This window comes from Clarias gariepinus, chromosome 28 (genome assembly GCF_024256425.1).
Source record: "Clarias gariepinus isolate MV-2021 ecotype Netherlands chromosome 28, CGAR_prim_01v2, whole genome shotgun sequence".
NCBI lineage: Eukaryota > Metazoa > Chordata > Actinopteri > Siluriformes > Clariidae > Clarias > Clarias gariepinus.
In genome coordinates this window covers 4992314-5014964 of record NC_071127.1, presented here as the reverse complement: position 1 = coordinate 5014964, position 22651 = coordinate 4992314, and the positions used below count along the sequence as shown (strand labels likewise).

Here is a 22651-nt window from a genome sequence, read left to right as displayed (position 1 = left end):
TGTGGGAGCACAAGTACCTCTCATCCCTCCCCCCTGAGAGAGCTCAGCCAATCAGCTCTCTCCGTGCCTCCGGCTGTGAGAGGAAAACAGCATCACCCGGGGATCGAACCAGCGATCTCCGGATGATAGGGCGAGCGCTTTACCGCTGCGCCACTCGGAGGCTTCAAACACACTTTTAATGCCACATTTAAACAGAGCAGGTTTGGAGCATGTGAATTAAATTAGTGATGGGTCTATTGGACTCGATTCGTCGATGTGAATTTGGTCAAAAAATGAACGATTTGTTCTTTTTAAATGAGTCTTTAATGTGACTCAAAAGAACGAGTAGTCTCAAAGAGTGATTTGCTAATTTTCTACTGGACGCGCATGTAAAAAGCATCACAAAACCCCCGTAGGTTATGTACAGGAAACAGACCTCGTGATACTTCTGGTCCAAATTGTTCATTCTTTTTGTCATGTGACTCCCATAGACGTTATGCAGTTATGCAATAAACACCAAACACAGTATTACATTATTGTTTTACAATAGTATTTATTTTTGTTTGTAAAATAAATTAATAATTTAAATTTTAAATACAATCATTTAAATTTAAAATAAAGATAAATATATATCAGACATATTTTATTATTTAAATTAATTTATTTCACAATTGTATTACAATTTGTGTATGTAGTCGTGTTAGAGTTCTGGTTATTGAAAATGTAACATTTTATTTTCATTTCGATGAACGGTTTCAAAGTACTGAGTCACTAAAAGGTTTCGATCTTCCCATCACTAGTGTGGATTACATGTTGTCATGTAACAGGGCCGGTTCTGGACAGACACATATGGGGGGGCAGTCAGAAAAGTGGAAAGGGCATCATGTGTACACATCATGTTCGAGCACTGTTTTTTTTCCCTGTGCTTATAGTAACAGTATTGTCCTTGCTAAATTGAGTTGTTAGCTGTGTCCGAAGTCTGGAGAAGTGGATTGCACTTTGTCAGGTCTCTACCTTCAGACCTGTCCAACTAGTGTGTGCCACTTGAAGACTAAGCTCCTGCTGGTAAAGCTCTTAAGGTCATTGAGGCACGCAAACCCCCTGACCACAGTAAGGTGGCGATCCCTCAGGGGGGGGAAAAAAAATCAATAAATAAAACAAACCAAAATATCCTTAATCCAGATTTTATCAATCAACGACATAACATTTATCTTAGCTGGATGGTCTAATTCTAAAAAAAACTTTAAACCTAAAGTAACACTTAACACACTATAACTAGAATATTTACAAAACTGAAAGGTTGTCTTATGAATAATAATAAAAAAAACTAAGTTAAAGCAGATTGGCTATAGAACAATTCATATTATGTTTTTTAATTTTTTTATTTTTTTTATTTCTTGTATAGTAAATGAACAGCTCTCTTCTCTCCAATCCACTCTTGCTACGTCTTGACTTATTTGCATACGGACGGTGATTGGTTGTTTACCGAGGGCTCAGGGGAGGAGTGTGTATGAATACACACCGCGGCGGGACAGAGACTTGAGGGAAATCTAATACCCTATTATGTAGTGTCCCTTTTTCAGCGGATTTTTCCATTACCGTTAAAACATCAGATCTGTGTCACCTAAATAGAAACATAGCTTGTGTGAGTTCATCTATACGAGTTGACGCAAAGAGTCTATTCCCTGGACGATAACGACTCGGATGGAGTGAAAGTGTTTCTCTCGAACACTTCATTTGTTTCTGCTGGAAAAAACAAATAAACTTTAACTCCAGACAGAAACGGTGATATTAATGTCACACAACAAGGACTGCTGAGTAAAAGTGAGTGATTTATTTATCAGAAACGACTTTATATCGGAATAATAAGTTTATATTTAATATAAAACTCGTGTTATATGTTATTGAACTAGTGTAAAAACAGCAGTAAAACTTTCATGTCAGCGTAACTGAACTGTTTAGTTTTTTGGGATTTTCTTGCCAAAGAAACGATCTTGGTAATTTTTTATGAATAAATTCAAACTCTTCAAACCTTCTAAAACTAAAACAAAAACAAAAATTCAGCGTTAATGAACTTTGTTCTAGTTTAATAGGAATAGTTTTATTCTAGGAAACCATGCTGAACTACATCCAACATGTGTGTGGGGTCATGAGTTAGAGCCTGGAGTATTACAGGAGTGTGTGAGGGTGAGGAACACACAGGTGTGCTGTGACTCTACTAAAGTGTATTCAGAAGAAAGAAACACTGTGGATCAGTGCTGTGGTTAGAAGATGAGATAAGGAAAGACAAAGTAAATAAAGAGACGGTGACTGCAGTAATTGTGATGTGGAGAAGGATTATGATAGTTTGTTATTAAAAGAGGGATTATTAATCAAACTGTGTTTATCTGCATCATGTACATTTATTTTAAAGCAGAGTTTTCACACCAAGTACTGCCTTTAATGCTTTTTATTCAGACAAACTGCAGCTCCTGACAATCACATGTATTTGTTTACAGCTCAGTCTTTCCAGGAACAATATATCATCAGGATCCTGCTGAAGAGACCAACATGACATTCTGATGTAATTCTTTTAGATTTGGACATTTTTTCAGTTTTGTCCTGATCATGTTTAACCCTTTTCACCTGCCCTTTACTCCTAAATATTCAGAACATGTAGATTCAGACTTTACCTGAATGACATATATTCCCTATATACTACACACACAGAAATCTCTCTCTCTCTCTCTCTCTCTCTCTCTCTCTCTCTCTCTGCTCCTGCATGACATGACACACTGCATAACGCTCATAATCCCTCTGCTGTGATTATATCTGACTAAATACAATTTCCTTAAAACAAGTAGATATTTATTAATGGCATGATTGTTGTTGTGTGTTTAGGAGTGTAATTTATTCCAGCAGTAGAGATCAGCATCTTCAGGATTCAGCAGTGTGTCTATGAGCTCTCTGTACATACACTAATATTCAAACATGGAGAGCCCTGATCTGAAGACAGAGAATGAGGCCCCGCCCTCAGAAAAGCAGTAAGTTACTATGTCCTAGTGTTTTAGTCACTGAACATTCATATCTAATATATGTAGTGAGTATTCATAAAAATAATAACTAACACAGACATCACCTGACAAAAATCCCAGAATCTGTTCATGTTAAAAAAATGTCCTTAATAAGTGCAGTTAAAAAGTAAACAGTAGTCATGAGACAATACACTAATGTCATGATATAAGACGTATTGCTATACAGGCTTTACAATAATGAACAGGCAGTCTCGACACAAAACACTTTATATTAAATTGCATTATGTTAATTTTTCTCTGTAATGGCAACATATCCAACGACTGCAATATCACTACCACAGGGTGTTAAACTCTCACTCTGACTGGGACACATCGGCATTTTAGTGAGACCCTGCAGAGACACAACTACAATGTATATTATATAGTTTTATTTATTTATTTTAATTAATATAAAATCACACCACCAGTACAAACACACTGTGCTTCTGAATGGTGTTAGACACGAGTGTGATTTACATCAAGCACAGGCTTGAAGTGCAGGCGCTGTGAGTGTATGTGTGAGAGAGGCTAGAGTAAGTGGAGACTTCCTTTTAGCCCCTCCTTTTGTCTGAATTAAACACACACACACATTAACGGAAAGACTGTTGTTCTCTTCTAAATTATTAAACCTTTTCCGCTTTATTTTAATGTTGCTTGCAACCTCGTAACAGCCCGTTAATTTATGCTCATGTAATGATGAGATGGACAAACTGGTAGATGCTTGTTCTTTTATTTGCTGCATTGTCAGGTTATAGTACAAACTTTCGGGTGAATCCTGCACTTAAATCCACCAAAAAAAACTACTGAAGAACAAAACGTAGGCTCTATATCCTAGCTTACATCTCGCATTCCCACGCAACTGACTGCATTACCCACAATGCATCTCCCACACTGGACTACATTTCCGTAAACAGCGATCATAAATCTACGTCTCTCCCGCTACACTGTTTTATCTGAAAATCTAATTCAATTCAAATTTTATTTGTCACATACACAGTCATACACAGTACGAAATGTAGTGAAATGCCTATACGACCGCCAGTAACCTTAAAAAGAGACAACCTTAAAAAAGAGAAAAGCTTATAATAAGAAATAAATATGAATAAAAGAAATACGATAGAAAAATTAAATAAAAATAAAATTGAACTAGGAAAAATAGAACTAAAAATAGAAATATGCTGTACGAAAATAGAAATATACTGTACAAATAGAAATATACTGTACAAGAACATTTAAGAAATTGTGAAATTTTGATATTTTTGGGAGAAAGATGGTATGCAAATATGCATAGAAAAAAAAAGTGTCTTTGTGCAATGGTTATTAAAGTGTCTTTGTGCAATGGTCCAGATGTAAACGTAAACATGTAGTGTAGAAAATTAGCAATGAACATCGCTAATGACACTCGTGTTAGCGCATACTATTGGAAACACTGCTTTAAAACAAACAAACAAATGAACCAGCACCTTACCTCTGAAAAAAATCGAGACAGAGCTGAGTTTCTGTGTAGAGAGTGTGTGCCTCTCACCTTAATTTCTGTGCGCATTTGTGTGTTTGTGAAGGGGGCTCCTCACACACGCACACACACACACACAGACACACGTCACAGTGTTAAATTACGCTCGCGCACACACACACACACACACACACACACACACACACACACTGTGATGAGCTGGGGAAAAAATTGATTTTTAACCTCTGTATTGAGAATTTCTTTTGTTTTACTCGCGCGCGCACACACGTGTGTTATAAGAAACAGTACATGCGCTGTACACACACGCTTTCGAACACAAAATAAAATATGTTTTACACACACACGGGGTCACAGTGATAGTAAACAGTATAAGCGTGCACGGATGTTGATTATACCAGTAAGAGACGAGCACTAAGACCCAGCAGGGGAGACGATTACCCACAATACCGCAGTGCAAGAGAGAGAAAAACCGTTGGTGTCACGGTTCGGGTGTCGGCGTTTGTGTGGCATAACTGCAGGGGCTGTGATAACGTTTTAAAGATGCTTTTTATTAAAACTGAAATAATACACTGGAGCACAACTGATGATGTTACTTGAAACACAATCACCATAATAACGATAAGAACAACAAATGCTAGACGCCTGACCTAACTTCAGTCTGGCTATAGAGTGCTCCCCTCACCTGACCGAGGTGCAGTCTGAGACATGAAGTCCAACTCAAACTAAATTACAAAACATAAACAAAGTCTTTGGGCGCTTTGGCGCCCTCTAGGGGTTAACCCTTACGGTTGGCTCAGTTGTGATCACGTGACGCTCGGCGTCAAAACAAGTAGTGCATGAAGGAAGGAAGCATAAGACAAACGGGATAAAACTGAGATTTTTATTTTATATTTAATAAAAACCCTGTTTTACACCAACAGCAAATTACAAATGAGGTCTCAATTTGAAAAGATGTACAAAACATAAAACACCACAAATAAGTATTAATCGAAGAAAAAAATTAAACACCAACAGAAACGTTTTGTACTTTATAACTGTCTGTTATGATTTTAAAATATGACCGTTAGATACGGTTGGTCAGAAAACCCTTAAGTCAGATGCAGACAGGACACTTTTCAGTCACAAACTGCTGTAAAAAAACTAAAAAAGATAGATATTCAATTAAAATTTATGATACTTAAATTAGCAAATGAACAATATTCATACTTTGTTCCTATCGCTTCACAACTCATGAGAACAGACCGAAACCAGAACCGAACCGCAGATTAAGCACACGCATATAACCGTCGGTATTTTAAGTGTGATTAAAAATACAATTTATGTGCAGTATTTCGTTTATATTTAGAAAAATGGGAATTAATTCCTGCTTACCTTTTCCACATGCCCGCCAAATGTTTGTCTTCTCGAAACTGTGTTCTCTTCTTGCAATGTTTGCGTTGATATTTCCAGTATTCATAGTGACAAGATCTCTTTGGTTTATCTCAACATGATTGAATCTAATACATGTTAAGTTGTTAAATTTCATGCAAAAACAACACAATTTATTCATGTTTATCTTGGAAACATAAAATTATGTACAAAACACATATTACATTTTAGTACATGTAACAGGTAGCCAAGTTATTTTTTTTTAGTGTACATGATACTCGGTGCTTGTAAACCAAGACAATGCTCATTTTTCAAGTCAGAATTTATAAAAAAATTATTGCTCGTCTTGCAGAACACTCCGCAAGACGAGCAATAATTTTTTTATAAATTCTGACTTGAAAAATGAGCATTGTCTTGGTTTACAAGCAATTAGAACACTCCGCAATGCAACCACGGGGGGGCGCAATCCAGTGTCTTCTTGTGCCAGTCCCAAGTCTGGATAAATGCAGAGGGTTGTGTCAGGAAGGGCATCCGACGTAAAACATTTGCCAAATCAATGATGCGAATCAAGAATATAATTCCCATACCGGATCGGTCGTGGCCCGGGTTAACAACGACCGCCACTGGTGCTGTTGACCTACAGGGTGCTGGTGGAAATTGGGCTACTGTTGGTCGAAGAAGAAGAGGAGGAAGGCGTGTTCGTAAGCAGAGAGAGAAGAGGAAAGGCAAGAGTTTAGGAGTGATAGTAGGGACTTTGAATGTTGGGACCATGACAGGGAAGGGAAGAGAGTTAGTTGATATGATGCAGAGAAGAAAGGTGGATATACTGTGTGTACAGGAGACCAGGTGGAAAGGTAGCAAGGCTAGAAGCTTAGGATCAGGGTTCAAACTGTTTTACCATGGTGTGGATAGGAAAAGAAATGGAGTAGGAGTTATACTAAAAGAGGAGTTTGTAAGGAATGTTCTAGAGGTGAAGAGAGTATCAGATAGGGTGATGAGTCTGAAGCTGGAAATTGAAGGGATAATGTTCAATGTTGTTAGTGGTTATGCCCCACAGGTAGGATGTGAGTTAAAAGAGAAGGAGAAATTCTGGAGTGAGTTAGATGAAGTAATGCAGAGCATCCCCAGAGGGGAGAGAGTGGTGATTGGTGCAGACTTCAATGGACATGTTGGGGAAGGAAACAGAGGTGATGAAAATGTGATGGGCAGGTTTGGTTTTCAGGACAGGAATGTAGAAGGGCAGATGGTGGTGGACTTTGCAAAGAGGATGGAAATGGCAGTGGTAAATACTTTCTTTCAGAAGAGGCAGGAACATAGGGTGACATATAAGAGTGGAGGCAGAAGCACTCAGGTCGACTACATCTTGTGTCGACGTTGTAACCTGAAAGAGATCAGTGACTGCAAAGTGTTGGTAGGGGAGAGTGTAGCCAGACAACACAGAATGGTGGTGTGCAAAATAACCCTGGTGGTGAGGAAGGCGAAGAGGACAAAGGCAGAGCAGAGGACAAAGTGGTGGAAGCTGAGAAAGGAAGAATGGTGTGAAGTCTTTAGGGTGGAGTTGAGACAGGCTATGGGTGGTGAGGAGGTGCTTTCAGTTGACTGGACAACTACAGCCAATGTGATCAGGGAGACAGGTAGGAGGGTACTTGGTGTATCATCAGGTAAGGGGAAAGTGGACAAGGAGACTTGGTGGTGGAATGAGGAAGTCCAGGAGTGTATACAGGGAAAGAGGCTAGCTAAGAAGAAGTGGGACACTGAGAGGACTGAAGAGAGTAGACAGGAGTACAGGGAGATGCAGAGTAAGGTGAAGGTAGAGGTGGCAAAGGCCAAACAAAGAGCATATGAGGACTTGTATGCTAGGCTAGACAGTAAGGAGGGAGAGGGGGATCTGTACAGGTTGGCAAGGCAGAGAGATAGAGATGGGAAGGATGTGCAGCAGGTTAGAGTGATTAAAGATAGAGATGGAAATGTACTGACAGATGCCAGGAGGGTGATGGGAAGATGGAAGGAATACTTTAAGGAGTTGATGAATGAGGAAAACGAAAGGGAACAAAGAGTAGAAGAGGTGACTGTTGTGGAACAGGAAGTAGCGAATATTAGTAGAAGTGAGGTGAGAAGGGCGTTGAAGAGGATGAAGAGTGGAAAGGCTGTTGGTCCTGATGACATACCTGTGGAGGTATGGAAGTGCTTAGGAGAGGTGGCAGTAGAGTTTTTGACAAGTTTGTTTAACAGGATCTTGGAGAGTGAGAGGATTCCAGAGGAATGGAGGAGAAGTGTATTGGTGCCAATTTTTAAGAACAAGGGAGATGTGCAAAGCTGTGGCAATTATAGAGGTATAAAGCTAATGAGCCAGACAATGAAGCTGTGGGAAAGAGTAGTGGAAGCTAGGTTAAGGGCAGAGGTGAGCATTTGTGAGCAGCAATATGGTTTTATGCCTAGAAAGAGTACATCAGATGCAGTATTTGCTTTGAGGATGCTGGCGGAGAAGTACAGAGAAGGTAACAGGGAGTTGCATTGTGTCTTTTTAGATTTAGAGAAAGCGTATGACAGGGTGCCAAGAGAGGAGCTGTGGTGTTGTATGAGGAAGTCTGGAGTGGCAGAGAAGTATGTTAGAGTGGTGCAGGACATGTATGAGAGCTGTAAGACAGTGGTAAGATGTGCTGTAGGTGTGACAGAAGAGTTTAAGGTGGAGGTGGGTCTGCATCAAGGATCAGCTCTAAGCCCCTTTTTGTTTGCTCTGGTGATGGACAGGATGACAGATGAGGTAAGACAGGAGTCCCCATGGACTATGATGTTTGCAGATGACATTGTGCTCTGTAGCGAAAGCAGGGAACAGGTGGAGGAAAATTTGGAGAGGTGGAGGTATGCTCTGGAAAGCAGAGGAATGAAGGTTAGCCGCAGCAAGACAGAATACATGTGTGTAAATGAGAGTGACCCAGGAGGATCGGTGAGGCTACAGGGAGCAGAGGTAAAGAAGGTGCAGGATTTTAAGTACTTGGGGTCAACGGTCCAGAGCAACGGGGAGTGTGGAAAGGAGGTGAAGAGGCGGGTGCAGGCAGGCTGGAATGGGTGGAGAAAAGTGTCAGGTGTGTTGTGCGATAAAAGAGTATCAGCGAGAATGAAAGGAAAGGTGTACAGGACAGTGGTGAGACCAGCGATGCTCTACGGCTTAGAGACAGTGGCGCTGAAGAAAAGACAGGAGGCAGAGTTGGAGGTAGCAGAGCTAAAGATGTTGAGGTTCTCTTTGGGAGTGACAAGGATGGATAGGATTAAGAATGAGTTTATCAGAGGGACAACCCACGTTAGATGTTTTGGAGATAAAGTCAGAGAGGCCAGATTGAGGTGGTTTGGGCATGTTCAGAGGAGAGATTGTGAATATATCGGTAGAAGGATGCTGAGGTTGGAACTGCCAGGCAGGAGGTCTAGAGGAAGACCAAAGAGGAGATTTATGGATGCAGTAAGAGAGGACATGAAGTTAGTTGGTGTGAGAGAAGAGGATGCAGAGGATAGGGTTAGATGGAGGCAGATGATTCGCTGTGGCGACCCCTGAAAGGGAACAGCCGAAAGACAAAGAAGAAGAAGAAGAGCAGAACACTCCGCGTTACTCGTAGTCCGAGGTTCCACTGTAATTGATTAATCAGACTAGTACTTAATAGCTCTTATTCAGGTTTTAGGTTTTAAATTTATCTTGAGGTTGTTTTGTGCCAGTGATAACTAACAATGAAGACAATTAAGATAAAAACTTAATTAAATAAACTTAATAATTATGTCTTTAATTGGACTTTCCTAATAAAAAAACTTTAAATCCAAAAAAGGAAAAAAAGGAAAAGCCAAGTAGCAGCAATAAAACATAACTTTAAATTAAAGCTTAAGTCTATGGTGAGAAGCGGAGTCAAGGAAAGTGACGGAAATGTACACACACCTGAGGAGAGAGAGAGAGAGAGTGTGTGTGTGTGTGTGTGTGTGTGTGTGAGACAAAGAGAGATAAATATATAAAGAGAAAATGCTTGTACACGTTTGCAGAGACAAAAACAAGGCGCGCATGCTTGAATGTGCATTTCATGTAAAAAAGGTTGATTGATGAAAACTGGAAATAAAAACCAGACTGAGAGCGACACACACTCTGTAATTATCCACATTCTCTTCAGAGTTATAAAACAATTTTCACTATCCTGACAGCATTTGTGTGAGATCCTGAAGTAAAATAATCACAAAGTATATCTTTTTTAGTTTTTAACATTGTCAATATTAAAAGTTTGCAAGATAAGGTGGAGCTCATGAAGTTTTTTGATACGAAAGAAAGAAGTATTGTGATACGAATTTGCTGCTCTCCTGGTATCCTGAATTATGATATTAGACAATTGATTTCTGTCTTATGTCCACTCTATAATGTTGTACAGTAAACTTAAGAGAAAGAGATCAGACTCACCAGAACCCAGCTGTGTCTCCATGAAGAGTGATGAGTCTATGGATCCTCTTTTGGACCTTAAACATGGAGACTCCACATCTGTACACAGGTAACATCCCATAGTTCTCAGAATTAAAGTAAAACACATTATCTGTTCATACTGTATGATGTAGTAATATGTTGTTACAACTCTAAGGATCACATAAAAGGAATTAATCAGGAAACCTTGAATTAAAACAGAAACAAATTTTTATGTATTTATCACGGTGTTCTCTAAATATTCATTTAATTCAATTTTATTTGTACAGCGCTTTTAACAATTGACATTGTCACAAAGCAGCTTTACACAATTTAAATAATTAGTTAAGTTTGTATGAGATGTGAGTGTGTATGAATCAAAATGATAAGATTGTCCCTGATGAGCAAGCCGAGGACGACGGCGACAGTGGCAAGGAAAAACTCCCTGAGATGGTAATAGGAAAAAACCTTGAGAGGAACCAGACTCAACAGGGAACCCATCCTTATTTGGGTGAAAACAGATAGCAGAGATTGATCTGCATCATACTGTGTGAGACTGAAAGTTTAGTATAACAGGAGATGTGTTTAACGTAAAATGGAGTCTAGTTCATTATTAGAGGCTCAGGTACACTGTAGGAAACTCCAGTCCTGTACAAGTCCTCAGAGAAAAGCTGTCTGCATCAGCCGAGGACAGTACCGTCTTCGTGGAAAAGTGGAACCTTTCCCAGTCACCACACGCATCACAGGCAGACCACATCCATGCGACGAGATCTCCAACCAGAAACAAGACAACAGGGCGAGTTAGCCAGTTCCAGGGGGCAGATGGGGTCTGGATCACTGGCAGCTAAGGAGTGACATGTATAGCTCGACAGAGAGACAGGGAGAGAGAAAGAGACGGGGGAGAGCGAGAGAGAGAAGAGCAGAAGAGAAAGAGAGATGGCAGGTTGGTATGGTCACAGTCATGGGCGTAGCTAGGCCATTTTTAGAGCAGCTTTAGTCCCCTTAACATTTGAACTCAGTCCCCCTAAAAATTCTCCATAAACTTCACACAAATTGGTGATCGCCCATAGTGCCCTTTAAATTTCATATAAAAGTGGCGGCAGACTTCGGCTCCTTCGGCTCCTTTTTCCGCAAGTAGCAGCAATAAAACATAACTATTAATTAAAGCTTAAGTCTATGGTGAGGGGCGGAGTCAAGTAAAGTGACGGAAAAGGACACACACCTGAGGAGAGGGCATGTGTGTTTGTGTTAGACAGAGAGAGATAAATATAGAAAGAGAAAATGCTTGTACGCGTTTGCAGAGCCAGAAACAAGGCCGCATGCTTGTGTGTGCATTTCATGTAAAAAGGTTGATTGATGAGAACTGGAAATAAAAACCAGACTGAGAGCGACACACACTCAGTAATTATCCACATTCTCTTCAGAGTTATAAATCTATTCCCACTATCCTGACAGCATTTGTGTGAGGTCCTGAAGGGGAATAATCACAATGTATATATTTTTTAGTTTTTAACATTGTCAGTATTAAAAGAGTGTTTGATGAGCTCTGTATGCTACACCATCTGGTGCTGCCATCTAGTTTGTAAGATAAGGTGGAGCTCATGAAGTTTCTTAAAAAGAAATATTGTAATACAAATTTGCTGCTCATATCGGGTCTCTCCTGATATTCTGAATCATGATATTAGACAATTCATTTCGGTCTTATGTCCACTCTATAATGTTGTACAGTAAACTCAAGAGAAAGAGATCAGACTCACCAGAACCCAGCTGTGTCTTCATGAAGAGTGATCGCTCTATGGATTTTTCTTTAACCTTTCAACATGGAGTCTCCTCATCTGTACACAGGTAACATCCCATAGTTCGCATATTTAAAGTCAAACACATTATCTGTTCATGATGTAGTAATTAAGGATGTAACAATTGTGAAATTCTGGGCTGATGCTGATTAAAATTATAAATATCTGTTGGCTAATACCGTTGTTTGTTTGTTTGGTTACAGCTCTTGTGTATTTGATACAGAATATATTTTCGTGTGCACTACATACAGTAACAATCAGAAGCTTGTTATAGGGACTATACGGTAATGCCAACTAATGCCAAAAGGGGCGTGTCTTCTTGTTAGTGTAAATTAAACTTGAATGTGTAGAGAAGAAGAGTGCTATGATGCGGCTCTAATTAACCTCCATGCTGAACCTGTTACTCCATAATGAGCGGTGTAAGGAATGATTATTGTATTCTGTGTTCCAGTCATGTATGACAGAGTGAATGTAGGCTTGTGGATTCTGGATTAATGTGAATGATGTTTTATTTTTGTCCGAGTAAAGGTACAGTGTGGAAATCCATATGCAAGTCAGTTTTTGGCTCTCTATACTAAACAGCTACAGTATGATGGGGTTATTGCTAATAATTACAATGTCCCAGCAAATGGGAACACAGTGTAAGGATCTTTCCTCTGACAGAAACTTCAAATAACCAGTACAAGTTACAGCTGGATCAGCTACTGTTGTCCCAGTCAGTTCACGATTAACCAGCACAAAACTGATGCAACACAACAGAAAATCTTTGCCCTCTGCCAGCGGTGAATCTTCACATTTTTGCCGTGGCAGATATCATCCGATTGCAGTCAACAATGTAAATATTAAGCGATACCAATGTACAGCCAATTAATCAGTGCATCCTTATTATTCTGTAATATTTAATCATACAGTATTACATTCTATGTAACACATAGAAAGGAATATCTTGTAAGCAAGCAGAGATTCCATTAGTGTGTGTGCGCGCACACGAGTTCCATTAGAAAGGTTCCATGACACATGCACACACAATAAAGGAATCACTGCTGTAAAGTTAGTCATTCTTTACATTCTACACATCTGTAACATTGTGCTCTCTGTACTACTAGCACTAGTGCTGCCATCTACTGTGTATAACGAGGTAGAGCTCATCAAAATATTAAATGGATGTATTGCGCCACATATGAGCTTCAGGTTCATCTCTCTAAGTCTTTTGAATCACAATATTACTGAGAACTAAATTCCGTCTTATGTCCACTTTAAAATGTTGTACAGTAAACTCCAGATAAAGAGATTAGACTCACTAGAACCCAGCTGTGTCTCCATGAAGAGTGATGGGTCTATAGATCTTCCTGCAACTGTTAAATATGGAGTTTCCTCATCTGTACACAGGTAACATCCCATAGTTCTTAGAGTTAAAATAAAACACATTGTCTGTTTATTCTGTATGATGTACAGTAGTAATATTCCCTTACATCTCTAATGACTGTGCAGAAATATTTTTTTTTCCCAGTTCTACAATATTTTTCTTCAAATGTTAATCCACTCATACAAAATAATTTATAAAATTAGGACTAAACTCTAGGTTAACTGGAACCATGTACAGGATTAGCAGTATAGAGAATGAACGAAACATTAGGACTAAAAGTAAGGCTGTAGTATTTAAATGGTTGACGTTATTGTCTTTAAAAATGTTTGTTTTTTTCAGTGATTTACAGAAGACAGGTGACGGAATTAAAAAGACCATTATTACAGATACAGGGTAAGATAAACACTAACTACATCACACACTGGTGTTAAAAACCTCTCTGCTGTTATTTCATACAGAATTATTAGATAATCTCAAACATACAGGAGATATACAGAGTGACAAAATCATAAAGAACTGTCTGTGGTAACCAATCAGAAAATGTGGTCATGTCTTCCTACTCCACCCTGTCACAGACACGACTTGGAATCTGCTGCTGTAAATGAATTTCAGAAAAACTTCAGATTAAATCTGAAGAAGAAGTTTGAGTGTTTAAATGACGTGATAATAAATCAGGAAAACCGTACACTCCTGAATGAGATCTACACAGAGCTCTACATCACAGAGGGAGACAGTGGAGACGTCAATAAAGAACATGAGGTGAGACAGATCGAGGCAGCACCCAGGAGAACAATAACAGGGGAAACACCAATCAAATGCACTGACATCTTCAAGACCTTATCTGATCAAGACAAACCTATCAGAACTGTGCTGACAAAGGGAGTCGCTGGCATCGGAAAAACTGTCTCTGTGCAGAAGTTCATTCTGGACTGGGCTAAAGGGAAAACAAATCAGGACGTCCCCCTCATATTTCCACTTCCTTTTAGAGAGCTGAATCTTATGAATGACCAAAAACTGAGTCTTATGGAGCTCCTTCATGTCTGTTTTAAGGAAACAAAAGAAACAGAAATGTCCAGTTTGGAAAAGGTTCTGTTCATTTTTGATGGATTGGACGAGTGTCGTTTTCCTCTAGATTTCCAGAACACAGTGAGTGTGTGTGATGTAACTGAATCAGCATTAGTGCCTGTGCTGCTGATAAACCTGATCAAAGGGAATCTGCTTCCCTCTGCTCTAATCTGGATCACCTCCCGACCAGCAGCAGCTGATCAAATCCCCTCAGAGTGTGTCGATCGGGTCACAGAGGTACGAGGGTTCAATGACCCACAGAAGGAGGAGTACTTCAGGAAGAGGATCAGTGATCAGAGCCTGGCCAATGACATCATCACACACCTGAAGTCATTAAGAAGCCTCTACATCATGTGTCACATTCCAGTCTTCTGCTGGATTTCAGCCGCTGTTCTAGAGAGAATGTTTGGTGAAGCAGAGAGTGGAGAGATCCCCAAGACTCTGACTCAAATGTACACACACTTCCTTATCATTCAGATAAACATCATTAGAGAAAAGTACTCAGAAAAGCAGGAGAGTGATGAAGAAATGCTTCTTAAACTGGGACTACTGGCTTTTGAGCAGCTGGAGAAACACAACCTGATCTTCTATGATGAAGACCTGAGAGAGTGTGGCATTGATGTGAGAGAAGCAGCAGTGTACTCAGGTGTGTGTACGCAGATCTTCAGAGAGGAGTTTGGCCTTCACCAGAATAAAGTGTACTGCTTTGTGCATCTGAGTATTCAGGAGCATCTCGCAGCTCTGTATGTGCACCTGACATCCATGAGGGAAAAGAGAAATGTTCTTCAACAGAGTCAGTCCTTTACTACAATCTCAGATGTCCACAGGAGTGCTGTAGATCAGGCCTTAGACAGTAAGACTGGACATCTGGATCTTTTCCTTCGCTTTCTTCTGGGTCTCTCACTGGAGTCCAATCAGAAACTCTTACATGACTTAGTAACACACACAGGAAGTAGTTCCCAGAGCAAAGAGGAAACAGTTCAGTACATTAAGGAGATGATCAGTAAAGAAGGTGAACATACTGCAGATAAATCCATCAATCTGTTCCACTGTCTGAATGAACTGGGTGATGATTCTCTAGTGGAGGAAATCCAACACTACCTGAAATCTGGAAAACAAAGTGAACTCTCTCCTTCACAGTGGTCTGCTCTGGTGTTTGTGTTACTGACATCAGCAGAGGATCTGGAGGAATTTGACCTGAATAAATATATCAGTCCAGAGAAGATAACAGATGAGGTTCTTGTGAGGGTGATGCCTGTGATTGCAGAATCCAGAAAAGCAATGTAAGTACATCTGTATAAATCTGTTCTACTTTAGAAATAGAGGATCTAAAAAACACGTTAATATAAATATGTACTTTAAGATGTTTTAAGCTTTAGGTGATACAGAGTGGTGTTAATGTGAATAAATAAATACTTACAGAAGAGAATAATGATCATGTGAACAAATCAATAAGACTAAAGGGCAGATATTAAATGTGTGGAAGACAGTTTCTGTCAGTTGAGGTGAACAACATTTTTTAACTCTTGCGTTAATGCCTCGTTGCCTGAAATAATGAGAAACATTATTGATATTCAGATTTATTTCTATTTAACACGTGTTCACACCCTAGAGTTCAGAGGAGAGCCTGTAAAAATCCTGTAAAACAAAACTGTTCATTTACATAAACATTATCAATTTCACACCCATGTCTACAGTATTTAAAATTTTCATTGTAACTTTCTTTTATATTTTTTTTACGTTTCAAATGTGTTAGACTAGAAGTGCAGGTATACACACACTGAACTGATTTTATTGTTATTAGTAAAACATTCCTGCTATCATATCTTCATAGAAGGATTGTAATTGATGTGAGTGGTTGTCAGGGTGTTGGCACTTATCGGTGCACTGCTCTCTCAAGAGCGCAGAGAAAACTCATCCGAGCCCCATTTAAACTGTGTGTGATTCTGGGACTTTTAATTTGCTCTCCTAGTTTGGGAAAATTCACTTTTGGATCATTTTGGACAGTTAAATGACTCACTCGTGTGTGTGTGTGTGTGTGTGTGTGTGTACATGCAAAAACTATAAATAAAAAAGGTAGGTGTTGTGTTTTTTTCAATTGTTTATATTTTTTATTTATAAATCCGTGCTTCAGATTTGCTGGGGTTAATGACGTTTGAGTGTAAAAGAGTGTAATTTGTTGAAGACCCTCCACCAGCCCGGTGCTCAGCTCCAACCAGGAGTCTCCATATTGTTCATCCACAACAAACACAACAGATCCCAGTCACTGTAGTGTGAATTAGAGCAGTGAGAGAGTTCCAGGGTGAAATGATCTGGTGTTGGTTTTACTCAAGAACAACTAACTTAGTGTGTGTGTGTGTGTGTGTGTGTGTTTGTACATTTGACATGGGAATGTCCTCTCAGTGAGGGACAGTTCAGAGTTTAATTTGCAGGTTAATTTGTTTTATTATTATTTATTATATATCTTAAACACATTTGTTAGACTTTAGGCATTCTTATAAATAGTGCTAAATGCTTAAAATCAATGCAAATCTTTTAATGTCACTCTGAGATACACTGAAATGTATCTCTTTTTTTTTGGATACTACATCATCCCCTTCACTCAAATTTTAAATGAATTATGTTCGTTCCACTGTATGTTGCATTAACGTGACAACTTTTGTTCTATTTCACGCTGTACTTCTTTGATGTAATTATTTGTCTCTCAACCACACACACACACACACACACACACACACACACACACACACACTGTTAGCCTGTTAGCTAATGCTAGGTACCGTACATAAACATTAATCACCTTCACCCCTGGCCTGGTTATCATTTCAGTATCTCACTAATTACAGAACAAATCTAATGTCTCAACTGTTCAGATAAATCTAACTCTGAATGAAACTTTTTGTTTTTCCATTAGACTCTCACTTCTCCATCTGTCTGAATCGTATGCTCCATGTTTATACAGTGTGTGTGTGTGTGTGTGTGTGTGTGATGATGAAGCTCAAACTCCCACAAAGCCGCTCTGACTGTGAATTACTATTACAGCATTTATCTGTTTTGTCTAACTGCTGTTTGTGCTTTTGGTGTTTATAAAAAAATGAGAAGGTGCAGTGAAAGCTTTGAGGATCTGTTTGATCATTTGTACTAGTGTTAGTTCATTATGTCTTATTTTATTTCCTTCAGTATCAGGTGTAATACAATTAAAGAGAGAAGTGGTGAAGCTCTGGTCTCAGTGCTCAACTCAGAAACCTCCAATCTGAAAGAACTGCATCTGACTGTGAAGACACTGGACCTCTCTCGGTATAAACTAACAGACTCAGGAGTGAAGCGTCTCTCTGCTGTACTGGAGAATCCTCACTGTAAAGTGGAGACACTGTGGTAAGATCATCTCTCTGAGTCACAAACAATAACTCACTAAAAGCAGCAGTTAATAGTTTATACAGTGTTTTAGTTACTGACATTTTTCTATCCAAATATATTACTCACTAATAATAATAATAATAATAATAATGATAATGATAATAATAATAACAATAAAATTAAACAGACGTACAGTTAGATCCATTTTACAGACACATTATCTTTAAAGTAAATATTAATCAGGATGTAAATGTGTTGATGAAGTGTGTGTCATTGTGTCTCTGCAGGTTGTGTGGTTGTGGTGTCTCAGATGAAGGCTGTGCTGCTCTGACTTCAGCTCTGATATCAAACCCCTCACACCTGAGAGAACTGGATCTGTCTAACAATAATCTAGGAGATTCAGGAGTGAAGTGTGTCTCTAAAACTTTACTGGAGAATCCTGACTGTATAGTGGAGACACTGAGGTAAGATCATCTCTCTGAGTCACAATAACTCACTAAAAGCAGCAGTTAATATTTTATTCAGTGTTTTAGTAACTGACATTTTTCTGTAAGAGTACAGTATGCAGAACAAATATATTACTCACTAATAATAATAATAATAATAATAATAATTAAATTGACCTACAATGAGATACATGTACACTACAATACTGTTAAACAGGGATAAATTCTACAAAACCTAACTCATTACTTTTATCTTCTCTTAAAACATCAATACTTTTGTAGCTCTAGTGCACTAAATGTAGATAAATCTCAATAACAGCAGTAATACTTTGGTGTGTGTTAATAATATCTTGGGATTGGTGAAGAAAAGGAAGACTGTCCAACATGACACACGTCATCTTAACAAGTATTACCTCTCACACCTTTTACACCGATGAGGGATGTGATCCATTCTGTTTTTATTGTCTCTCCATGAGGGTCAAACCAGACATTTACTTTGTAGTCACATCACACCAGAGATCAGCCTGAGAGAGAGAATAAAAGGCTGTTGATCCTTTATTTAGTTCACTGTGTGTCATGTACAGTATCTGGTGTTACAGTAAAGTACTTTAATAAAGGGCTTCCTCTGTTTTATTCAAGTACCACATGGGAAAAGAGTAAAAGACAGTAATTTATTCTCCTCAGAATAAATGCTTTAAACTTTATATTATTTTAATTTATGATCCTGTTTTCATCATGATTCAGACATTCTATATTTTTTAATAATATAAATCTGTAGTGTTATAAATAAAGGCTGTGGAGGTTCAGGTTTATTGTCCCTGTGTGGTGAAATATAAGTCTAATAGAGAACATCTGAGATTCTCTCTCTCTCTCTTTCTCTCTCTCTCTCTCACACACACACACACACACACACACACATTAAAGTTCAGTCTACTGCTACAGCTGCTAAGTTATAAACTTAAAGTTAAAAAGTCAGAAACTAACTATAACACTCAGTATTATCATTATTAATTACACTGTTAATTAGAATAATCAGGTGATATTAAATCCTCATGACATTCTGAATGATAATAGACACATATTTAAAATAAATATGTTGAAGTGTGTGTCATTGTGTGATATGAAAAAACATTATTTAAAAACTGCATTTTCTATTTGGTTATCTTTGTTTAATATTAAAACCTAAACATCTGGATCATTTAAGTGTGATGAATCTGCACAAAAAACTGCACCGTAAATATTAATCCAGGCCTCCGAGTGGCGCAGTGGTAAAGCACTCGCCCTATCATCCGGAGATCGCTGGTTCGAACCCTGGGTGATGTTGTTTTCCTCTCACAGCCGGAGGCACAGAGAGAGCTGATTGGCCGAGCCCTCTCAAGGGGGAGGGATGAGAGGTACTTAGTGCTCCCACATTAATCACGGCTCTACAGCTCGCGCACGGGAAGGAGCGGCTAGCGCTTTCCTCCAAAGTGTGTTACTCCGCCCCTAACGGTGCGTAAGCAAGCTTTTTTTTTTCTTTTTTTTTTTATTAGAACTAGACCAAACAATAACAAATATACAAAACTATCAAGACATCCAAATAGTATAAAAATAAAAAATAAATTTAAAACAAGACAAAGGGTTTACATTAATCATTACAAACATTATTTTACAAATACTTCTTTCCTGACAACTACATACAGCAACTAAATAAAAATTATTATAGAAAACAAGATGGAATCATTTTTTAAAAAGATTCAGTTCTTTAGCAAATAGTATTGTTTGTTTACATTTTTTACTGTCAATAATCTGAATAGAATCCATGTATAGTTCTATATCAACTAAGCAAGCCTTTAAACAAGGCTTCAAATTACTATTTCTTTTACTTTTATGAATATGAAATTTACCAAATAAAATTATAAGATTCAACATAAAATTAACAGATATACTCTTTGATTCAAAATAAAATAACACATCTTTAGAAGTCAAATCACAATTGTAACCTGTTTTCTTCTGGACATACAGGGATACGTCTCCCCAAAACTTCTTTGAATGTACACATTCATAAAAAAGATGAGCTAATTTTTCTGGTTCATCCAGACAAAATGAACATTTTTCATCAATATCCGTAAACTTTGACGAAGTATAATTACTGATGTAAATGTTATGAAGAATTTTCAAATGTAATTCTCTATGTTTGTTAGAGATACAAAATCTGTAAGGTAACAACCAAGCCTTTTTCCATATAATATCTGTAAAACAAACGTTTCAGAAAAATTTCCCTCGAGGCTCTTTTTTTTTAAAAAACAACTGTCTAATAAACTTATTTGTACATTTTTTACTATTAATATCAACTCCATTCAGACAGAGAGCAGGTTCAGATCGACAAATATTATATGACATCATATGACCTCTCATCAACATAAGTAAACCTGTGGGGATGGCTTTCATTACATAATTATAATCTTTATATTTTATAGGAAATGACCATTTGTTCATAAAATTTTCATAAGAAAGCAAATTAGCTGATTGGTCTAAAATGTCAGACAAATAACAAATACCTTTATCCATCCAGCTTTGTAAATAAAGAGATTTACGATTAACTGTAATGTAAGCATTATTCCACAGGATTACTTTATGAGGAGAAAAGTTGTGTACATGACATAACTTCCAAGCCTTCAGAACTTGTTGATAGAAATTGGATAATGCCACAGGTAATTTATTAATAGAATAATCGCACATTAACAAAAAAACACAATCCTCCAACCTTTTTGAAAATATTAAAAGGTATAAAAAAAAACAAATTGAGTCAGGTTTAAGTAAGCAATTCCTAAGCCATTTCACTTTAAAAGTATAATTTAAATCACAAAAATCCAAAAGTTCAAATCTGCCTTCATTTCTGGGGCCTTGAAGAATTGATTTTCTTAAATAATGATGTCTATTCCTCCAAACAAATTGTATTAACAAATCATTAATTTTTCTACAAGTACAATCATGAACGAAAAGTGACAATGCTGGGTAAATAAATCTAGATACTGTACCACTTCTACCTTGGTTAATAAAACTCTGCCTATCATAGTCAGGTCTCTTTGAAGCCAATTATTAAAAATTCTTTGAGCTTTTTGTAGTTTAGGGGAAAAGTTGTTGTCTCTCTGTCAGATCTTTAGTAATATTTATTCCTAAATATTTAATCTTATTTTTAATTGGGATATTGGACAGAAGCTTTTCACTTGAATTATAAAGACACATTATTTCACATTTATTAACATTTAACCTTAACCCAGAAGCATCGGAAAATTCATTTACTAACTGTAAATCTGCAGGCAACAGTTCTTTATCTCTCAAAAAAAGAACAGTATCATCTGCAAGTTAAGATAATCTAATCTCTTTACTAAAGATACCTATTCCTTTCACAGTGGTGGGTTAGCAAGCAGCTCGAAAAGATGCGGTCGGCTGACGTCACGCGGTTCGGAGGAAACACGTGATAGTCTTCGGCCCTCCCGGCTGAGTGGTAGTGGTAGCCTTAATGTGGGAGCACTCTAGTGACGGGGAGGAATTGGCCACGACTAAATTAGGGGAGAAAATTGGAACCCCCCCCCCCCCCCCACCCCCCCCTAAAAAAATATTAATCCAGGATGTAAATGTGTTGATGAAGTGTGTGTCATTGTGTCTCTACAGGTTGGAGTCGTGTGGTGTCTCAGATGAAGGCTGTGCTGCTCTGACTTCAGCTCTGAGATTAAACCCCTCACACCTGAGAGAACTGGATCTGTCCTATAATAATCTAGGAGACTCAGGAGTGAAGTGTCTCTCTGCTGTACTGGAGAATCCTCTCTGTAAACTGGAGACACTGAGGTAAGATCATCTCTCTGAGAGTCACATGACCTGCTCCTCAGTAAGACACATTCTCTAATAGTGAGACTGAAGCAGAGGTTTTAGGTTCATCATCAATGTCCTGAGGAGGAAGATTGTTTCTTTTCACTGCACACTGATGATTTGTCACAGAGTCTTTGGGTCAGATGTATGTATGTGAGAAGCTGCAGCACAAAACCTGACTTGATGTGACTGCAGTGTGTCTGAAATGACAGTGAAATTTACTACAACACTGTAACTAATCACACAAACTGCAGCTGAGACACAAACTAACTGCACTGTGTGAGCTGCAGGGTTTAAAAGCAGCAGTGACATTCTCAGAGATGAAAATTAGTTCTGTTAGTGAGGATTATTTAAGTACATCTGTGTCTATCTGCTATGAACAGGGTTGCCAGATCTGTGTTACAGAAACAGACAAACGGACAGGCAGTATTAAACCCATGCAGATTTCCTCAATAGTGTAGAGGATTTA

At 38.3% G+C, this 22651-nt stretch overlaps 1 protein-coding gene across 1 annotated transcript in view; it reads left to right on the top strand.

The window, feature by feature from the left end:
* The first annotated feature begins 1678 nt into the window (after window positions 1-1678).
* Window positions 1679-22651, top strand: part of LOC128515929 (NLR family CARD domain-containing protein 3-like) — a 46676-nt gene continuing 25703 nt past the window's right edge. The window contains exons 1-8 of the mRNA XM_053490194.1: window positions 1679-1803; window positions 2860-3002; window positions 10275-10391; window positions 12029-12145; window positions 13369-13485; window positions 14038-15810; window positions 17708-17902; window positions 21988-22161. Coding sequence (XP_053346169.1) covers window positions 2950-3002; window positions 10275-10391; window positions 12029-12145; window positions 13369-13485; window positions 14038-15810; window positions 17708-17902; window positions 21988-22161 — 2546 coding nt within the window. The 5' untranslated portion in view covers window positions 1679-1803; window positions 2860-2949. The remainder of the gene's footprint in view (window positions 1804-2859; window positions 3003-10274; window positions 10392-12028; window positions 12146-13368; window positions 13486-14037; window positions 15811-17707; window positions 17903-21987; window positions 22162-22651) is intronic.